General features: G+C 37.9%; 1 protein-coding gene across 6 annotated transcripts in view; it reads left to right on the plus strand.

Moving 5' to 3' along the window:
* The window catches only part of LOC146470904 (serine/threonine-protein kinase 31-like), a 101,161-nt gene that overhangs the window by 75,380 nt on the left and 13,039 nt on the right, over positions 1-12,742 (plus strand). For 4 of the 6 annotated variants that reach the window (XM_085121398.1, XM_085121396.1, XM_085121400.1 and 1 more), the window contains exons 6-19: positions 468-572; positions 1,034-1,108; positions 1,427-1,579; positions 2,122-2,200; positions 2,494-2,591; positions 3,015-3,064; positions 4,163-4,250; positions 4,574-4,666; positions 4,788-4,831; positions 4,999-5,104; positions 9,212-9,274; positions 10,122-10,244; positions 11,658-11,688; positions 12,302-12,369. In XM_085121398.1, coding sequence (XP_084977524.1) covers positions 468-572; positions 1,034-1,108; positions 1,427-1,579; positions 2,122-2,200; positions 2,494-2,591; positions 3,015-3,064; positions 4,163-4,250; positions 4,574-4,666; positions 4,788-4,831; positions 4,999-5,104; positions 9,212-9,274; positions 10,122-10,244; positions 11,658-11,688; positions 12,302-12,369 — 1,176 coding nt within the window. The remainder of the gene's footprint in view (positions 1-467; positions 573-1,033; positions 1,109-1,426; positions 1,580-2,121; positions 2,201-2,493; positions 2,592-3,014; positions 3,065-4,162; positions 4,251-4,573; positions 4,667-4,787; positions 4,832-4,998; positions 5,105-9,211; positions 9,275-10,121; positions 10,245-11,657; positions 11,689-12,301; positions 12,370-12,742) is intronic. The other 2 variants (XM_085121399.1, XM_085121402.1) reach the window with 1 other exon arrangement.

Here is a 12,742-nt window from a genome sequence, read left to right on the forward strand (position 1 = left end):
TTCCCCTAAGCCTCATAGCCAAGAGCAATATATTGAAATATTGGGTATTGTTGTGGAACTCATTGCATTATCTTACAGCTATCTCGATCAGCTGCATTATCTATAAGCTTACTGACCACATTAAATAAAGTTGTTTTTTATTGTCGTTTCCTATCAATTATCTATTATAAACGATGATCAGCACATCACCACCAGTGAATCTGTCATTATTCAGTTGTGGCTTTCATCCTGCCTTTCTGTGTTAGTTTGTGAGCTTAAATATATGTGACTTAAAAAAGGCAATATTTCTTGGTTACTGTTTAGTGGAATTCGTGGAATTTCACTCTTTATGACTGTTCCTCACAACACTTTTTGATAAGCTACATGTACGTAATATAATAATTATAACAGTATTAATAATGCGTTGGCCTCTGATAATCAAGGTGTAGGAAAGCGACATCTTTTATAACAATCTAAACATTATTCAGACTGCAGAACACGAGACTGCACAAGTGATCCAAAATATGAGTAACGACCTACAGATTTACTGCAGAAACAAGCCCTTGCTGCAGTCCACACCACATGTTGACAAGGTAAACAAGGTTTTTCCCCAGTAATGGCATGTGCTGCTTTGTTGTCCTCCTTTGTTTTCATCCATTCATAAAAGGTGTTTTTACATTAACGGATAAATTCTTTCCTTTTGAATGATTTTAGCAAAAAACTCTCAAATGAATTCCTTTTTTCAAGCGCCAGTAGCCTCAAGAGCTCTAGTGATTCAAACAAGTGCCATATTGTGGTTAAGGTGTAGTGCTTATATGGAATAATGGGTCAGTGGGACTTATTTACAGTACAGCTGTATAATAGGCCATTTCCATGATGGCATCATTTGACATCATAGTGAAATTTTTTTCTGTTTTTTTTTTGAGGGAGTTTGCTGAATTTGAGGGTATGATACTAGTACAGAGTTGGCAGATAGAATTTTCAGGCTAGATTTCAAACTTACTGGCACTACAAATTCTTATTCAAGTTGAATTGATTCTTTTTCTTGCTTCAGGTGTATGGTGGAGTTTATCCTGAAGATAAGCAGTGGTATCGCTGTCGTATTAAAAAGCTGATAGAGGACGATAAGGTGACACTTGCATGTAGTCAGTCAGGATTTCAGTATGTTTTGAATTGGATGTCAGTGTTAGTGGGAATGTGAGGTTTTTGTAGAGTCGGACATAGTTGGGTGGTCACTTAAGGTGAAATAGAAAAGCACTTGAGTAGCCACTTGAATTCAATAAATAGTGACCACCCTATATGTACCTTAACCAGACACCAGCAAGGGTCCTGAGGGTGGCCATTTTTAACACTGTCAGGTTGATAAAGATGTTAACCTACGATGATATTTTTAATAAACTGACTAATCTGAATGAGAAATTCCACTTTATTTGTGTTTTGATTGTAGGTTGAAGTGCATTTTGTGGATTATGGCAACACTGAAGTTATCAGTCTGCGGACAATAGTGTTCCTTTCACATGAAATTCTATCACTTGTTCCTTTTGCTCAACTTTACTGCCTTGATGGCGTTGCAGTGACTAACAGTGAGCTCAATGACCAGGTACATTGTACAGAACAAAATGTAGAATTTTGCGATAATTATATATAAGCAGTCTCTTACAATCTTACTGTCATCCTACTGTATGCATGCCTTGCACTAATCTTTTAGAAGAACACTGTTATAGTAAAGTCTATCCAGTCTATCCCGGTGTTTACATCCAACACTGCATCTACAATTATTTGGGTTAACACTTGCAAATGGTCACTTGTAACAGATGCTGTCATCAGTAGCTATGAACAAGCAGTTGTTGTTAGCTACTTCAGTGAAGATGACTGGCAACATAATGCAGTTTGATAATGATGAAATTCAGACAGCCATCAGAATTGGAGTTTGTGACTGTTTACGAAAATTACCTTGGGTATCCAGTTTCTTTAAAGCTTACTGGTATCCCTGTGGACTGGCACACTAAAAATGTAAGGAGGAGTTGTTGATGAAGGCTGAAAGTAATTATTATTGGCCAGTGTGTTAGGAAACTATTATTGAAATGTTTCACACTTAACAAGGTGTTCTGAAGAAGTTTGTTTTAACTTGTCCACTTGCAGGGTACTGATGCACTCCATAACCTTACTGCTGACAAGGTGCTTACTGTCAAGTTAAAGAATACAAGGAAGTCATTGGATGGTATGTTTAACAAGGGAATTTAATTTCATCACCTCAGAAGTCTCCTTGTACATAGCCCAGTGGTTAAAGCTCCCCTCTGGTGTGTCTACAAGCAGATGGGTTCAACTTCTGATGAAGGCTTTCCCTTTTGCATGTCAAACGTCGTATTTAGAGAGAAAGTTTAGAAATGTTTCTGCTTGTCATTGCCAGTTCAGGCCTGGAACTGTAATTTTTTTCAAGCTGTTATGTCATGATTTGTAAATGACATGCCACAGCGTCATGTTTTTGCAGTACATTGCTCTTTTTGTTTTCAGTGGCATGTCCTGTAGAACTGAGAGATGACTCTGAAGGAGGCATTGGTAACATTGCTGACGAGATGATCAGACAAGGAGTGGTTACTGCTACTGAGCAGGTATATTTGTTCCATTGTCAATTAATGTAAATGGCCTTTTGATACTTAAACCAACCAAGCTTTATGAAAATGTTTGAAGAACAGAAGTCTAGATTTTGTACTTTGTTGTTGCATTGAAGTATGTTTATAGTGAGGCCCCAGTTGTCCAGTGGATAAATCATAATGCAGGAGATAAAGTGTTTTAGTTGGACTACATTGTATCTGCTGGATAGCTGGATAGCCAGGTATTTAAGGTTACACTCAGTATTCTTAGATGACTTGTTATGTTACATACATGTAGTAGTTATATATGTAATGTTAATTTTCAATTTTTGTAGCAAAAATGCGTTAAGGTTAAATTGTATTTAGTATGAAGAGTAGGGAGTTCAACTGATTTGATAACAGGAAAGGTAAAAGTTTTTGTTTTGTCTCTTGGCATGACAGGATGGTCCACCACCATTGTCTCCAAGGTTAGATACCTCCAGACAGCATAGGTATGTACTAACTATTTGTGTTGCCAAATATTAAATTTTTCCTTCTCCCAGACTCCCTCCCTTTCTTCCTCCTTGTATTCCTTTCCTCCCTTCCACCTCCTTTCCTTCCTTCCTTCCTGCCTACCTCCCCCCCTCCTTCACTCTCACCCTCCCTTCCTCCTATTCAGCCTGGTCCATAGAATTTGTGAACTGCTTTGAGTGTGCTAAAGTTCAAGATTGATTGAAGAACAACAAGAAAGCCATTAAGGCTTAATGAGTGGCGTCATTTATTCCCACTGTATGCCTCACAGATTTTTTGAACCCTTTCTCCCAGCGCAATTGAGCTAATTGAATAGTTTCAGTCAGAAAAATAGTGTGGTATTGTTTTGCTGACCTTGTGTTATGCTACTTGACATCATACTAGATTTTGCTTATGACAATGTAGTAACCAATGTGCAGCAAAGACCTGACTTCTGGTTACTTCTTCTTGTCCTGAATAATAATAATAATAATAATAATAATAATAATAATAATAATAATAATAATAATAATAATAATAATAATAATAATAATGATAATAATAACCAACTGAGAACTTTTTTTATGATGATACGTGAACTGAGAGATGAATTGTAATAATTACTATTATTATTTGTTTTTTAGTAGATGCAAGATACAGATAGTTTTTATGTATTTTTTATATATATTTTTATTATTATGATGTGCGCCCTGTACAGCTTTTTAACTGATTTTAGCATCCAGTTGAGAACTCTGCCATAATAACGATAACCTTTTATTTACCTTGGCAGCACATGTGCTAGTGGAGCTGAGCATTAAACTTCCCAAAGAAATAACTTAAATTGAAAATGACATAGTTAAAAAGCCCAACTGACAGGAGCCAGACCAGCTGGCTATTTACGAGTGTGATGGAGAAGGTGAACTCGCGGCTACTGAGAAACAACTCCAGCTAGCGGTCAGAGCGGGGCTTCAACCCGCGACCTCTGGATTTCAACCCACATTAATGAGTTGGCGGTCATGTTAATGTCGCTTTATTGAGAATAATGTATGGGTTTGGACTTCTTTTTAAACTAATTTTCTTTGTTGTAATTCAACCAACAGAACCTCACTTAGTGAAGCTATGGTTAAAGAAATGGAAGACCTGAGAAAAGACAATGAGACTCTAAGAAGCATGATCAAGGTTTATCAGGTAAATGGGACCTAATTTAAGCAGTTGTTTTTTTGTCAAATTCATGTTAATTGAGGTTCAGCAAATAATACAGCTGCAGGCCCTTCATTGAACTGCAATAAAATGTTACCAGAACCATACAAAAGATAGATCCGAAAAAGGCATTTTTTTTTATTTTGAGTGAAAATATCCCAGTGTAATTTATTTTATTTTTTGTTTTTGAATACATTTTTACTCATTATTTTGAAGTTGTCACTTTGTTTTAACTTTTGACTAGGGAAATGTACAACACATGCAAACCACCTTTACTTCATGAAAATTTGCTTTGGTTTTCTCCACGACAGGATAGTGAAAAGGCAGTCGATGAAATGCGAAAATTTTACTCTGCTCAAGCAGCCAAGCACAAGGAAAAAATGGGACAGGCTGTCAACTACAAGGCATGTAAATCTCTGCTCCAATGTGGGATAACAGTTTGCGAAAGTGTCCATGTCCTGTTGATTGGCGCCATTTGAGTTGTTCCAGTGACCAGGTCATTAACTAAAAGGATCTCTTTTGCAGGTGTTAGAGTTGGTGAGCAAAGTTAATGACCTCAAAAAGTTAAGGTAACCTTTCCACTTCTTATATTAGCTTTCAAATGGTCTAGCTATAGCAGGACAGTTTTTAGAAAAAAAAAAAAAAGGAAGAAATAATACTTAACATGTAGATCTAAACAAAATGAAATCCACATTTAACTTCGGTAATATTATTTTTTGGTCTTTCATCTTCACAGAGATACCACCCCAGCTCATGGGAAGACTTGTGATGTCATCAGGGAAGCAATTGTGTTGGCCAGAAATGACAGAATCAATTTGGAATCCTTAAAATCATTGCAGCAGGTATGCAGACACTTCATCTGCAAAGTGCAACATATCAATGTATTGCAAGCAAGGTAGTATATGACACTGTATGATGTCCACTCGAGAAATAGTTATGCCCAACATTGTCTCCAATATGTCAAAAGTAAAATAGTGAAGTGGTATCTGTGGTGGACACACCCCACAACTCAGTTGCACCCAACATTGCTGTCAATGTTGCATGAGTTATAGCATCTTTACAGATTGTCCACAGTCACAAGTGATATCTTCTTACAATGACCAGTAAGCATCTCCACCTCTCAGTAACCATCCTGTTAATCCAGTGATCCAGTCTTGCTACCTGTCCCAGTTAGTAGTTTCATTGTTTAACTTATGGTAGTCTACACAAAAGTGGGCCTTACTTTCCTTTTTTTGGGGGGTCTTTGGTGTAACCTATTGAGAATTTACAGGTCTGTGGAGGTAATAACTGTAGCATCTCCACCACTTGCTGATGCACTGGCATTTGCCTTGCAATTGATGCATATTGAATAGAAGAGTAGCTCTCAACGTTTATCTCGTTCTTGACAATTCCTGTACTACTAGAGTAATGGGGTCCTGTGGGTAGGTTCACCATTATTGGAGTACTTTTCCATGCATATAAGAGGCCCTTGATTGTCTGGTTGTTTCCATGAAGGCTGTGTCACTTGTCTGGTGCCCTCGGCCTCTCTTTCTTATCCATTGTCTGGGACTCAAGGTTGTTACGATGAGCTGGTTCCAGGGTTTTTTTCCTCCAGCTGACTGAAGGTGTTGTGGTGTGGGGTCACAGCAGTGAGTAAAGTGTTTCCATGGAAAATGTCTGCACTTAAAGGGATACTCTAGACCCCAAAACAACTTTCCAAATTCAGAAAGCTTATGACCCAAATAAAAGATATTTACCAAAATCAGAGTTCGATCTCTGCTATTTTGCCTAGAAAAGTGAAAAGTTTCTCGTCGCAGGATTCAAAGCAGCGCTTGGAGCGAAAGCCGGAAATGACGTAGAAAGAAGAACTCGCCGAACCTTTTCCGGTTAGATTCCCCTGGATTTCTTTAGCAAGATTCGGTAAATGGCTTGATTTTAAAATTCCAAAATAAAATGTATAGTTCGTGTTTTGAAGAAAATTCAATAATACCATATCGATTTATGGTTGCTTGATGCTTAATTCTAGTAACAACGGTGAAGGTCTTCATAATTGGCATTTCTTTCTGGTTTTGTACGGATGGTTCAGACACACGCGATTCGATTTGTTTGCTAACCCCACGACCTCTGCTCACTTTCCTGAAGACTGTTCTCAACCACAAATTATCATAGCTGTGTCTGTGGAAAGATGAAAAGCTCGCAAAACGCCATTTCCACCTTGTTTTAACCCATTGACTCCTACACCGGCCAAAACCGGCCGTCCCTGGCGCATGCTCCGCGTGTGAAACTCGATACGTTCTCCCTCCCCTCCTGGGGCTTTTTTCGTCCTGAAAAGGTCGCAATAGCTAGTAGAATGATAAACCAATCAGAATCTGTCTTTTGCGCATATTTTTAAGCATTTTAGGGGGTAGGGGAAAGGATCCTTCTGAACCAACCGCATCGAGTTGAGCAAAATTTCAAAATGGTGCCACGCGTGAATCGGTCCTGAAGTTTCAAGACATGTTTTTTTCATCTTTTAAAGCAAATACATCATTTTTAAGCTCACATTGGAAAGGAATAACCGTGAACGATAATCTACTGCCAAAAAAGAGGACTTGGAGGCCATAAAAAACAGCGAAAAGCCGTTTCGCATTGTGATCTCTTCAATTTTTACACCGCTACCAAAATATGGCGAACAAATTAAAACCGAGCCGCATGCTTCAAACCGACTTTATAAGACCAGGACAATGGCGACAACACGGTAAATGATGTTTTCCGATGTTGATTTGCTTTTTAAAAATAGTTTAAGTGATGATTTGACCCAGAATTCTGTAACTTCTGTAATTTTCATCGCAAACGTGCCCGAACTTAATGCGAGTGATCGCTTTGAACAAACAAGGAGTGTCTTCAAATTTTACATGCGTGTTTGCACGCACGCAAAAAAACTGAAAGTTTTTTGCCTCTAATAGCAAATGTATTGTTTATTTCAATAAAATGTTTTGTTGGAAAAGCTTTTTGTTGATTTTTGTGTCTTTGTCAATTCATATTTGCGTTTGAGAAGCGACAGATGGGTAATCAAGGACAATTTGCATAAGCAAGTTGAAATTTGATATGCCAAAGGTCTTCATCAACATGCCGTGTATTTTAGCAATTTTTTGCATTCAAGTGTGTTTTTCGGCAAATGATTAATAGGTTACCATATTATTTTTCGTCAGAAAACATTTGTTTAATCAGTCCAGTTTAATATGTAGTTAATTTTGGAAGCCAACAATATTTATTTATCTACTGCGCATTTTCCTGAGTTAAGCCACTCTTGGAAAAAAGCTAATTTATGCAAAATCTATGGAAACACGAGAGGAGTCAAAGGGTTAAAGAAAGACTTTCAGAAATAAGAGCATAGGCCTGATGGAGGACAGCACGTCCAATGAAGCCGCTCGCGCCAGGCAGATTACAAAACAAGCTACTCCACCAGAACTACCTAGGGTTCACTGTATGTTTGAAAAATAATAAAAAAAATTGTTATTGCAGTGCTGCCTGAAGAAAACTAGCATTAGCCGATAATGATACTTAAGCTAACCTTTCGAACACACGTAGTATCGCAGTTATTTCATTAACCTTGTTCAGTTTATTCGCTGTATACGCGGCGCGACAGGGCAAAATGACCAACAACGGTGTACACCGTTTTCTAAATCAGCATAATATCGATGGTCAAGGCCTTATTTTGCTTTAAAATGGAAAACAATGAAAAATTGCCAGTCACATTACTTAGCGGAAAAAAATCCCTGTAAAGTGAGCTCAAATGCGGTATTAATAGAACGCAATATGCATTGATATGGCATGAAAGGTATAAACTCGTTTAATATCCCAAAAGGCCCAGCACAACACAATGACTTCCGAATTTAATTATGTGCTTAGACTTCGTCGTAGTATTGCTGTTTGTACAGGTACCGCTCCTGTAAAGTGTGAATCGTTATAATGAAAGCTGCCCACAAGTATCTCCAAGCTTTCGCTGAGCTTTGTACGCTGTCTCTAACAGGCCAATTCCCAGGGTAAAATCCACGTGGATCAGTTTTTTAAAAATATAACTTAACTAGATTTCAAATAACAACGCCGTACCATAAAAAGGAAACTTTAATGCTACTCAAAACTTATTCAATCGCCAATGAAATCACATTGCGGATGTGAAATACACCGAATTTGCAATAGAATGCATAACTGGTTGCTTACCAATCCGCTCTTTATAAAACACCTCTTCGCACTTGTTTTGTAGAGTCCGTAACCGAGTTCACTTCGCTGTTGCACGGCTAAACACATATGACAGAGCGCCCTCATAGCTCTGCTAACGTAGCTCCGTCGGCAATTTCAATTGTACTATTTTGTTCAGAAGAAAAACAAGCAAAAGAACTGGGCTAATCCCCAGAATCCATATTGTCTTCAGTGCTGTAAACAAGAGCGGTTCTTCATTCTACGTCATCAATCACATGCTCCACCAAAGACGAAAAAGACCGGTCTTCAAAACGGGGAAAATTTCGCCTTTCTCCGGCAATTTTCGGCCTTTTACTTTTTTCATTTGTACTTTTTGTGCCGTTTATCCTTTATTATAGTCCAAATGCTACCTTTTAAGCGAAAGTTGTTTTGGGGTCTAGAGTATCCCTTTAAGCCAACAGGAGGTCATGTTACTTGGCCAATTTGAGAGATGGCTTTTGCAACAGACTATGCATAATATTGTATGGTTCCAAAACTTATGTTAATTGTTTGTTTTTTTTTAACTGGGCACTGGGAAAGACAAGGAGTCGTAAGCCCAGGACCTCCATATCCAGAATGAAATTGAAGATTGGATCAAATAATTAACTGTATTGGCCGGTCCTTTACGCAATTAGCTTTCCTTGAGGGTATTTAGACTTCAGATGAGTTTTTTTATTCAAATTATCACACAGAATACATTTATCTCTGGATTGGTTGTGTTGACATTTCTTCATAATAACTTATTTCAGGTAAAGGAGATTGAGAGGAAGCTTCAAGAAGCCCAAAAGTGCTTGTGTGACTGTAAAGAGAAGGTAAACGGTTTTCACTCACTAAAGTATGGCTTTTTAATACTGTTAAAAATCTGTGTCATTTGCCATTTCGGACAAGCCAGGAGTCATAGTTACACACAAATCATGTGTACAGGTGCCCCACTGGATGTAAAAACCTTGCTATGATTCACAAAGTTTTGACCTTCTAAGTATAAAGAATATCTTTGCTATGGCTGCCTCTCCACTTGTTAGGGGTTAAGATACGTTTATGTGATATACATGTATTAGGGTTAAAAATTATGCTTGGAGAGTCACTCAAGATACACCATAAGAAGCCAACAGTGCGCAAGGGCTATCAGAACACCTCTGAGATTGGTTTAGAAGACAAGAGGCCAAGGATTGTTAGTTTTTCAATAAACAAAATGCTGCTGAAAACAGATGTAAGCTTTGGTGATTGACAGGAATGATGTATCTGTTCTGTAAACCAGCAAGCTAGGGGAGAGAAAGTAAAAGCAAGGGAAAAAAAACTTGACCATCATTTCACAATATAGACCAAACAGTTTGACATATTGATTATTTCATTTTTATCGTGAATTTATGACATGGTAATCTATCTTGATATACAAGTGAATGACAAAAGACTAACATTTTTTCTTTTGACATTTACATATCTTTAGGAAATGCATGAGGAAAGGTTCCTTGTTAGTACAAATCATTTTACTGGTATCATCACAGTTTTAAAAGTGCAAAGCAGAGTGAAGTAATTTCATAAATGGTCCTGATAGGTTTAGACCTCCCCAGAACCAATGAAATATCCCTTGTCATAACAAGATTAAAAAAAAAAAAATAGTATCGTTACTAATGTTGTTGTTTTTTCCCACCATCTCAGGAAATGATGCCAGACTTTATTTTGAAGAGAGACCAAGCAAGGCAAGAGTTGTTTGACACCATTGCATTGTTTTGTCAAGAAGTAGATGCAATGCCTCTTCAAGAAAGAGAAGAATCTTTGCAGGTATTTAAATTTCTTAAGTTTGGTTCCTGGGGTAAAAGCATTTGTTTTACTGATTTAACCAAAGGCAGGCAGTCAGGCAATCAGTCAGTTGAGTGAACTATGGAATGCGAAGGTTTGGGGCTTGTCCACATGTGCAGTGGCATCAGAAAGAGAGTCTAGAGTTGGAAATGTTTTAAGATCGCAATCAGATACAAGCAGAATTGTATTTGTCAACGAACCGTTAGTTTGACCAAATCTGGATCTGAAAAACAGGGGTTTCACACTTCCTGGCTGTGTTTTACTTCTTGAGTGTGTTTTCTGTTACTAATAACGAAGTGGAAATCATCACATTTTATCCACCTGTGAATACTGGTTTCCCTCTTGCCCAAACCCTGGGAAGAACTCCTTTTATTCATTCACTCTCGCCTACCCTTCTGCACTTCCAAACTTGTAGAAGGAACAAAAAATGAATTTGTAAGCAGAAGATAAAGCTAATCACAAAGCTCTTTTCCATAACCTTACTGTTATGTCTTCGCAACATTTATTTGAAGCGTTTCAACCTTTAAGCCAAATCGGGACCTGGATCAGATTTTTGGTCATTCGAAGCCGATTAAGTCGCTCATTTCTCCCTGCTTTCGTCCAACTTGTTGATAAATCAGTTAAGGATAACTTACAGTTTCTTGCTTGGGTGTCTTTGGACCTTCTACTCACTCATCCCACTTCTGACAACCATGTTATGTTTTCACAACATTTATTAGACGTACAGGGCGTAGATCAACATGGCGGATCTGTGAGAGCTAATTCATTTACATAAAGCATGTGGTGAAGTGAATCACATGACATGCACTGTGACAGTTACCTACAGATTTAGAGGACACCTGTAGCATGCAGTCTCCACTGGATATGATTTTAAAAAAATGAAACAGAAATAACCATTCAATGAGGACTGAGTAGTAACACTCCTAGTTACTGCCACAAACAATTTGGCCTACAATTTCCTTATGAGGAGCTTTAACCAAAAATTCCAAATCAATCTGTCCTAAAATACTCCCCCCCCCCCACCCCCCATAAAAAGAGAAGCAATTGAAATAGAAATGATGATGATGGTGACAGTGATGATGAGTGAGCCCGAGAGGCCACTGACAGGCAATCACACCCCAGTTCCCTTCATCAATTACCCCCCCCCCCCTTATCCCCTAATGTATACCCCTAAAAAGTCTTTGTAATAATTTTCGCCATATCAAAGTTAAACATTACACATAGAGACATCCACTAACACGCCAAGTAGTAAATCAAACATTAGCCATCATTTTGTAATTGAGTGCTAATTCTTTCTCTAAAAATGAATCTCAAGTTCCTTCATAGAATTTGTTATATCCATGTAGTTATTGCGAGGTCACCTTCAAACTCGGCTTTGCCTGTTTTCTCTTTTAGCTTTCAATCAGCTTGCTTGGGGAATGCAAAGGTAATGATCTTTGTGGAAACTGTTGACAATGTTAAAGTTATCCAAGTGGTTTTTCTGCCCAGAATTCCTTGAACATTGCTTTTGAGAGTGATGTATTATTCAGTCAGTGACACAGGCATACTCAGAGAAAAGAAATTCAAGTTCTCCTAACAGGAGTTGAACCTAAGACCTTCCCATTACTAGTTTGGATACTCTACCACTGATCTACTGGAGACTCATGGAAGCCTATGACCATTAAAGTAGAATTGGTAGAAATCAAGTTCTTCTTTCACTGTTCACTTTACATAAAACCTGTCCATTATTTTCTTTGTCTTTTGCTACTGTTTCAAACCATTAAGTTGAACTTTGTTATTCAATCCCAACTTACTCTGGTACAGTGCATAGTTTGTTACTCTGCAGTGCTAAAGTGATAGCCTCATGAGAATAATGACTACAGTAGTTGGTTTTCTCAACTAAATATTTGTTACCACTCCCCCACCGACACAGCGCCACAGTTCTTTAGAAACTAATACCCCTACATGTACCTCATGAGAATAAATTGGTTTGGAGGGTGTCTTCTTTGCTGTGTAAATGTTTGCCTAAGCTGATGGAGACCATATGTTTATGTTTTTAAAAGCTGCAGACTGCTGCAATGCAGACCCAGGTCTTGATGGAGCTGTTCAAGCTTATGAGGAGTGGCTAGTATGAATGATATTAACATTGATGCTTTTCTCTGAACTTGTATCTATGGCTGCAGTGTTAATATGTGTGCGTCAATTGTCAACCTGAGCTTTAGGATTAAAACTTAACCTAGGTCCCTGTTTCACTTCTTGAAAGCATTTCCATTGCTTTATTTAAGGAAGAATTTGAAAGCGGCCAAATGTTAGGATGAAAGAGATTTATGCCAATCTGTATTATAAAACCATGAACCAAAATTTATAACCCAGCACTATTCCTAGGTCATCCTAACCCTGGTTTTAACATAAAAAATTATGTCCCTTTTGGGCAAGTTGACAAATACTATCTTGCGACATGTGATTGATATATCTTCCTGGTATTTTTATGTATTTTTCAT

Source organism: Pavona decussata, unplaced genomic scaffold (assembly GCF_977016875.1).
Source record: "Pavona decussata unplaced genomic scaffold, jaPavDecu1.1 SCAFFOLD_109, whole genome shotgun sequence".
Taxonomy (NCBI): Eukaryota; Metazoa; Cnidaria; class Anthozoa; order Scleractinia; family Agariciidae; genus Pavona; species Pavona decussata.